Source organism: Alligator sinensis, unplaced genomic scaffold (genome assembly GCF_000455745.1).
Source record: "Alligator sinensis unplaced genomic scaffold, ASM45574v1 scaffold646_1, whole genome shotgun sequence".
In the NCBI taxonomy this organism is placed as follows: Eukaryota; Metazoa; Chordata; order Crocodylia; family Alligatoridae; genus Alligator; species Alligator sinensis.
In genome coordinates, this window is record NW_005842642.1 from 896,885 (window position 1) to 905,504 (window position 8,620).

The window sequence follows — 8,620 nt, forward strand, 5'->3', positions numbered from 1 at the left end:
CATCCATAGATGCTTCTCAAGCAAATCCCGGGACGTCATTCTCCCCCTGTACTCGGCCTTAGTGAGGCCGCAGCTGGAGTACTGTGTCCAGTTTTGGGCTCCACAATTCAAAAAGGATGTGGAGAAGCTTGAGAGACTCCAGACAAGAGCCACGCGCATGATCAGAGGTCAGGGAAGCAGACCCTACGATGACAGGCTGAGAGCCCTGGGGCTCTTTAGCCTGAAAAAGCGCAGGCTCAGGGGTGATCTGATGGCCACCTACAAGTTTATCAGGGGTGACCACCAGCATCTGGGGGAACGTTTGTTCACCAGAGCGCCCCAAGGGATGACGAGGTCGAATGGTCACAAACTACTTCAAGATTGTTTCAGGCTGGACATAAGGAAGAACTTCTTTACTGTCCGAGCCCCCAAGGTCTGGAACAGCCTGCCACCGGAGGTGGTTCAAGCGCCTTCATTGAACACCTTCAAGATGAAACTGGATGCTTATCTTGCTGGGATCCTATGACCCCAGCTGACTTCCTGCCCTTTGGGCGGGGGGCTGGACTCGATGATCTTCCGAGGTCCCTTCCAGCCCTGATGTCTATGAAAGTCTATGAAATGAGGGAGAGGACTCTTGCATTGCTGCTGCTGAAGCTCAGGTACCAGCAGCAGGTTGACCAGACCACCAAGAAGCTTAGTGTGGGTTATTTGCCCTGCCAAGACACTAACTGCAGCAGAGACATCTGCTAGAAATGCCACTGCCCTTTCTAATGAACTGTCATTGCTACAGTTGTATTTCACCACCCTCATCCCATTCTAATCTTGCACTGGCCCTTCATGGCCATGGACCTCATTCTGACTTACTTCCTTTCCAGCTCTTAAATCATTGCTGCATCTGTCCCTTGGAAATGTCAGGAGACAGACAAATTGCTCTTATCTGATGTAAATTTTTTCATTGTAAAGTCAAATGAATGATACAGGTTCCTATGTTAACAAATGGTCCACCTTGGAGTGGCGAGTGCTTGGAAGGCATGAATGATGCGTGCCCCCGGCAGCTGTGGGGGGGCATGGCGGCAGTGGGAGCGTGGCGGTGGCAGCAGTGTGGCAATGGCAAGTGGGGGAGCTCCCGCAGACGCCGCTGGCACTGTCAGTGGCAGGGGGTGGTGAGCACTGACCAAGGGTCGGCAACCACCCACAGCCACCGCTGGCAATGTTGGCATCATCCAGCAGGGATTGCAGACCACCTGCAGACACCGCTGGCAGTGTCGGTGGTGGGGTGGTGAGTGCCCGCAGGCACTGCCAACAGCGTCAGTGGTGCCTTTTTGTAGGGGGTGCACTGCAATGCTCAGGGGGTGCACGTGCACCTGTGTGCACCCCCTACGCATTGCCCTTGTTGGAAGGTCTCAAACAGTCACCCTAGCAAGTGAGGATTTCTCCATATGTGGGTTCAGGCTTTTGTAGGCCTTGAGAAAATATGTCATCCTGGCATGAATGCCTCTTATGTCTAGACCCACATTCCTAACACGCTCCTGTAGCATTTAGTCCTCTGTCTGTTTTTCTGCTTTTTCTTTCATTTTCTTTTCTTTAAAGCAGCAAGTTCTGTCATCTATTTATATTATCTATTATACACACACATGCATGCATACACCACATTCTGTAATGCTTGGGGAAAAAGTCTCTGCAACAGGTGTCTTGTATTAAGTCAGACTAAGCAAATACAGAACATATAATGAAATAAAAAGGTCCGTTAGATAATGTCCAAACTCTACAGCACATAAACAGCCCCCTTTTTTGCAAATGAACTGCTGTTTATTTAAAGAGGAATTATTTCACTGAACTGAGACCACAATAATTGGCTATTATTCCTACGTAACACAAAGAGCTGATGTCTTTGAGGCTAGAGACAGAAGTTACACATAAACCAGTTTAAGTGATCAGAAACTGGTTTAAACCTGTAACAGAACAGAAGCTCAGCACACATAAACCAGTTTCAAAATGGCTGAAACTGGTTTAAAATAAACCTGGGTGAACGTAGTATCAGACTTAACTGATTTGGGTCAAACTGATTTGTGAAACTTCTATCCCAGACTCCTTCCTGGTTCAAGTTAAATCAGAGTCCCCCAGCATCCCAGCATACTTCCCAGCCCTGGGCTGGGCTGGGCTGGGCTGGGCTGTCTGTGCAAAGAGCAGGGCTGGCCCTACCCCTCTGCTCCCTAGCCGTGGCAGTGAGGGCTGGCTGACAAGGGGATGGGAGGGCAAGCCCAGCTGGGGATGCAGCCTAGTCTATAGCTGGGTCTGGGGCCATGGAAAGGGATTAAACACCCTTTCCCCTGCTCAAGTTTACTGCTGGCTGCAACTGTGGACTACAAAGCCCAGAGGTACCTGGAAGCAGAAAGAGGAAGTGATTAACAACCCTGCAGAGTCCTGCTGCTGTAATTCTGCACTGCAAACCATAGAGACCTTTGGAGGCAGCAGGAAGAGGAAGTGAACACACAGCCAGAGAGCTATGCTCTAGCACCCCCGGCTTCCGGCCTGAGCCACTACAGGCATGTGGCTGAATTTCCTGAATCAAAGGTAAAAGTCTGTTTGCTTCTGTTTCAATTTAATCTGTCCAGTTTAGACTAACCTGCAAAAACTGAACTGATTCAGCCTGGGGGTTTGTAACTGTCTGTACGTAGTCTGATAGGTTCTTAAACAAGTACCTTAGTGGAATCTCAGACCTCTATGTCCAGCAGGCTAGACCCAATTGCTTTCTTGGTTATTGGGCTTCAAGAGGGTTCCTTCCCTCTGTTCTTACCTGTGCCATCTTCTAAGTGTCCAAAGTTACAGATCTGGCTGATGTTGTGCACCCATATCTGCATTTCCTCCTCCGTTTTGGCTACCAGGTAGAAGGTGCGGTATGTCGTTTTCACAATGAAGACGAAGTTGTTCTGGAATTCCTTCTTGATGAAGTTGGGCCCTGAATGTTTCAGCACTTCACACTCATTCAGGTCTATGATCCGAATGGGCTTTTTGGCATGGTTGTTTCTATAGTACTCCAGAACGTCAGGGTTCCCACTCATGCGGCCTCTCCGCAGCACAAACCAACGCTTCCTCCATGCCTGCAAATATACAATGGAACATGCATCACAGCTGGGTCATGTCCTTTCCACTCTTTCAACCTGCTATCAAACTTTTTATCAACAGGCTGAACATGGATATTTTTTTTGATTCTGTGAGGATCATAATAATCAGACAGACTTGTGACGTGTGAACTGAAATGCATCCTATTAATTTGTGTTCCCACCAGGAAGAAAAAGGTGTCTGGCTGTAATTTTAACATGTGGTAGCAAGTGAAGGTAAACCCGAGACTGCACTACACTCCATACCTTAAACTGTTCAGACATGGGAGAGTTACAAACTCCCTTCCATCCTTTCCCCACCTTGCATTTTACTCTTGTATAGATTGTTAGCTAGTATGAAGTAAGCACACACCTTTTAGTGAAAAGAAAAAGCCTAGGTAGACAAGGTTCTTCGGGTAAATCCAATATCTTTTATTAGACAAACTCAGATAGTTGGAAAAATTCTTCTTTGCAAGCTTTTGGGTACAAATACCCTTCGTCAGGCTGAGGAAGCATCTGCAGATGGTCTATGCTCTTCCTGGATGGAGTGGTAGAGCAGCCAAAGGCCAGTACATATGCAAGAAAGAAAAAGCCTCCGATTTTACCATGTACTACTTACCATGTGTTAATTAACATCTGGCAACAAACACCTTTTTTCCTAGTGACAACAGAGACCTTGAGATGAACTGAGCCTGTTTCTGTCAGATGGTTTTCAGTGTTAATAAAGAGCTGTTAATGAGCTGTCAGTCACTTACTAAAGTAAAGGAGAACAGGCCTTGACGGGGTTGCAGTGCTAAAAAGTTAAACAGGAAACTTCAACATGTTACAAAATCCTGTATCTCACATATACTGGTTTTAATAACTTTCTTTGCCTGGGGCTGTAATTAGTAAACATTTATGTTTTCCAGCCTCAGTGACTGAACAGGCTGGATTCCATGCAGGGTTAAGTGAAGTCACATATAGATGAAGACACTGCACAATTTTATTAAGCGGCATGCAGGATTTGTAAAAGAAATCTGATTTTTTCCTTCTCTTTCAGCAGCTGTTTCAGCTCATCAGCAGTATAAGCTCTGCTGTGTTGATTACAGCTGTCAACTGCCTTGTTACTACAAAACCCAGAAGAAACCCATCCACATTCCCACTTCTTGACTAAAAATTAACCTAAGAAATTATGAGTTCTTAACCCACCACAGTTGACAAAGATGGTAACTGAATAAAAGTAGGTCATGTGACCAAAAATAAAATGACACACTTTGGTCCTGAGGCCAGATGAAAATTCACCATGTCCTTCTTGAGGTCAGAACTGCTGGAGCTGTTTCCACCCTGCTTGGAGCTTCCACCATCGTTTGTAACGACGCGTGCGGATGTACAACCATTCCAGTCGTCACTGCTCTGTATACAATAGCGCCTGGAACTTCATAATAAAAGCCAACACAAAACTCAGCGCTCCCTGGTGAAACTTGCTATGAAACTAAACCGAAGGAAAACCTCCATCAGTTGTGAGCAGTGTAGGAGCTATGACAATTCCATGAGCAATTTGGCTTCCACCAACGAAAGGGCAGCGCTGCACCTGTTCACTAGCCCATTCTGCTCCAGAATGGCTGCTGGCTATTTCCTTTTTTACCGTATAGGAAAAATAAACTAACAACAACCAAAAAAGCAATCTCCCTGCTTGAACCTTATTCAATCGTTGTTTGCAAAATGACTAGACCTAAAAACCTGAAAATGAGCAGTTGTCTGTCCCTTGAAACACGTTAGTACAGGGGCGGGTAATTATTTTGGGTGGAGGGCTACTTACTGAGTTTTGGCAAGCCCTCAAGGGCCACATGACAGGCAGCCAGGGGCTGATAAATATTAATTTTCTAAATTTTTTAGGGGCCCCGCGGGCCAATAGAATGGCCTGGCGGGCTGCATTCAGCCCATGGGCCACTTTTTGCCCACCCCTGTCTTAGTATGAGGTGGGATCATAAGCATTTGGTAGAAGTGGTCATCGTTAAGCTAAGACGCATCAAGCATCACTTAAATCCAAGCAACTGATTTCAAAATGTTTAAGCTAGAACAACTGAATCCTCACTGATGTACTCTAAGGACCAATACAGGTGCTACAGGTTTTGCTAACAGCCAATGAGTAGACAAACAACTAAAACATGGAAAAAATCCCTAAACATAAATAAATTCAGAATAAAATATAACTGACTTACAAGTCACTGACCTATAAAATTTAACTTGAAAATCTCTGTATATTCTTTGGTGCTAATAAGCAGAATGTTAAAGGTCTTGAATTCTCCCCCTCCTCCGCTTCTCCCTCTTGCACATCACAAGTACTGGAGTCTACCATCAAAGAGTTGGACAGAGCAAATGGTCCACTAAAATATTAATTCAATAACTTACTTAAAAGCATATCCATTCAACCAGACAGTACTTTAATCTACTTCTAAAGTGCAAGGTTATCCAAAAGCAACCTATGAGAGGCAGAGACTGAGGCAATATTTTAGACAAAGGTACGGTAATATGGAGGTGTTGTGTGTATAGGTCTACAGCAGTGGTGCTTAACCTGTGGCATGTGGGCTGGATTTGGCCCCCAAAGTGACTAGTTCCAGCAGCAACAAGTGGCAAGCAGCTCAGGCTGGCACGTTCCCTTCTCTGGCCTACACCATGCCATTGTTTCCATCCACAGCCCTCCCTGCTGGCTCCCTCTCCTCTCCCTATGCAGGTGCTGCTTACTCTATTGCTCCCTTTCTCCCTCCCCTCTTCCCCAGCTCCATGCTAAGATTCAACCCAGTACACCAATTATCTTCTATTATTACTACTATTACTCTACCGCCTAAGGGACCAAGTCATAGCCTTGGATTCCACTGTGCAAGGCACTGTACAAACACAGAACTGTCCCTCCCACAGCATTTAATGTAAGTACCAAAATAATAGACAACGGGAGTATCATGAACAGCCCAATACATAACAAATACATGGCTCTAGATTCTTTGGGCCAATTCTGGCTCTAAAAAACAGCAGACTGTTCCTACCGTGGAGTAGAAATCCTTGGTAGTATAAGTACAAAGGAGCTCCACTTCAAATCTCCTGGCTAGCAGGCAAGTCTTTGCAGAGGAGCATGGCAGAGAGAGAGCAGAGCTTCTAAGTGGCTCTAATTGATGTTGGGGTTGGGCTGGCACAGAATCGGAGAGCTCCCTCTGCATCCTTTGCGCTGAGCAGAGCTTGGATACAAGAGACAGTCAAACAGTCTCAGACACAATACTGGTAAGTGGCTCCAGGTATTTGCAGGACAGTCTACATTTCAGTTTGTTTAGACTTTGTGCTTCCTTGAATCATAAGTCTGTAGTCTTCAAACGCAACTCCAGTAGCTAGGCCAAAGGATAGGGTAAAATACTGGAACAGAATTCCTCAGCAAATGTTACAATCCAGCAACTTCAAAACTCTGGGCTGGATTCCCTATCAGTATCAAATATTGTAACTCCAGTGGTTCCAGTTATAAACCATCTGAGAAAGTGGTGCCAACAGATAATCTAATTAAATGATCAGTTCCATTTACATATAATGGATGTGGGTGAATGATGGTGGGAAGGAAAGGTAAGGCTCAAATTTAAGGGAGCTTTGGGCATTCAAGGCAGCAGGGGCAGAGCTCAGTGTGAAATGCTGAATGATGTGTGCCAGTGGAAAGGAGAGCCTGGTTAAATGAAACAGCCATGCAAGGTTCCCAGGATGCTATTCATCAAAAGACTCTCTTCACTGCAAAGCCTCTCACAAGGGCATACATCACTCCAAGCCAATCACCAGGAAGCTACCCTTCTCTATAAAGGAATACAGAGCCCAAAAGAGGTATAATAGCAGTGGGCCCTTGATTTTGCTAATCCCATTCCTGTCATTCAAGGAGATGACTAAATTCATAATGTGCTTTAATGGTGCATTTGGAGTAAACAACAGAAGCAGAAGGCGGCTATTGGCACTACAACATTTCTTGTGCTCTGTAATCGTTTTTACATGCTAGTAGGAAACTCTGTGTACTCAGTTGATAAAGAAAAAAGAGCGACAGGAACACGTGCCAGAAAATGCTACTGTCTGAGTCTTGTCAGCATATTGTCAACAGGGGACACCCCTACACTTTGTAGGACTAGGGAGTGAACATGGTGTAAACAGCCCTGATCTACAACCCACTGAAATCAATTAAACGCTTTCACTGACATCCATAGGGTCAACATAAGGTCCTACAGCAGCCGACAGTCATTGAGACCCTCGAGCTCCATTCCTTGTTCTGACTCTGTGTCAGCCTGCAGAAATCTCTGACTTTCTCAGTGCCTAAGTTTACACATCAGGGCTAGGGACAAACATTACACATAAATTGGTTTAAGTGATGAGAAACTGGTTTAAACCTGTAACAGAACAGATGTTCAGTGCACATAAACCAGTTTGAAAATGGCTGAAACTGATTTCAGATAAACCTGGTTGAATGTAGTATCAGACTTAACTGATTTGGCTTAAAGCAGTTTGTACAATGTGTGTCCCAGATCCCTTGCTAGTTTAAGATAAACCAGACTCCCCCAGCATCCCAGCATGCTCTCTGGGCTGGGCAGGGCTCTCTGCTCCACAGCAGAGCTGGCTCCACTCCCCTGCTCCCTGACTGGAGCTCCAGCAGAAAGTGCAGATGCAGCAGGGTCTGCCTGGCTTGCCCCTGCCCTCTCCCCTCCTCCCACTGTTCGCTGCTGAAGCAGGGATCCTCCCCCTCTCTCCCTCTCATCTCCTGCAGCACAGCCCCCAGCCCCACAGACCCTAGGCATGTGGTATGCTAGCTAATTCTGAGAGGGGTGTGTGTGTGTGTGTCTCCAATTTCACTGGGACAGGCAGACAGAACAGTGACTGCATAGGGCTTTTTGGAGCTAATCAACAGGTCAGCTGGTAAGCTGTTTAAGAAGAATTTGAACTAATGGAGAGAGGCTATTGCCTTGCTGATAGGGTGATAAACACTGTTATCAGCCCCCTGCTGGCTTGTTTGCCTGTCAATTTGCTGCAGACAGTATAAAGAAGCAGGGAGGGAGATTGAAAAGCTCTGTATCATCAGCAGATGCATGCACTGCACACCCTCCCATGCCTCAGAGTGCTAGCAGGGGTCTGGGGTTTGGCAACATTTCTGCCTCATAAGCAGCCAGCAGGGAAAAGCCTGGGATGGTGCAGACAGACCTCCCTAATCAGAGGTTCTGCTGGGGCCTAGCCACGTCCCCCTCAGCTCAGCATTGTGCAAGGGAAGGGAGGGTTGCTCTAGAGCCCCTCAGCTTCTAGCATGAGCCATTGCAGACATATGCTTGCATTTTCTCTGTCCAGAGGGGATGTCTGTATGGTTACAAACTGGTTCAGCCTAGCCAGGTAAGACTAACCTGCAAAGATTGTATCAATTCAGGCTCAGACGTTTTGAATATTTGTCCCTAGTCCAATAAAGTAAATCAAATGCCACTCTTACATGGAGGCTACAAAGCTCAATTCATCATTGACTGTAAAAAAAGCATGGCACTCCTTGAATGATGAGTATTACA

General features: G+C 46.0%; 1 protein-coding gene across 1 annotated transcript in view; it reads right to left on the bottom strand.

Moving 5' to 3' along the window:
- GAB3 (GRB2 associated binding protein 3) overlaps window positions 1-3,365 on the bottom strand; it is a 37,532-nt gene extending 34,167 nt beyond the window's left edge. The window contains exons 1-2 of the mRNA XM_025215406.1: window positions 3,348-3,365; window positions 2,777-3,080 (exon numbers count right to left, since the gene is read on the bottom strand). Of these exons, the coding sequence (XP_025071191.1) occupies window positions 2,777-3,080; window positions 3,348-3,365 (322 nt within the window). The remainder of the gene's footprint in view (window positions 1-2,776; window positions 3,081-3,347) is intronic.
- Between the last annotated feature and the right edge of the window lie 5,255 nt (window positions 3,366-8,620).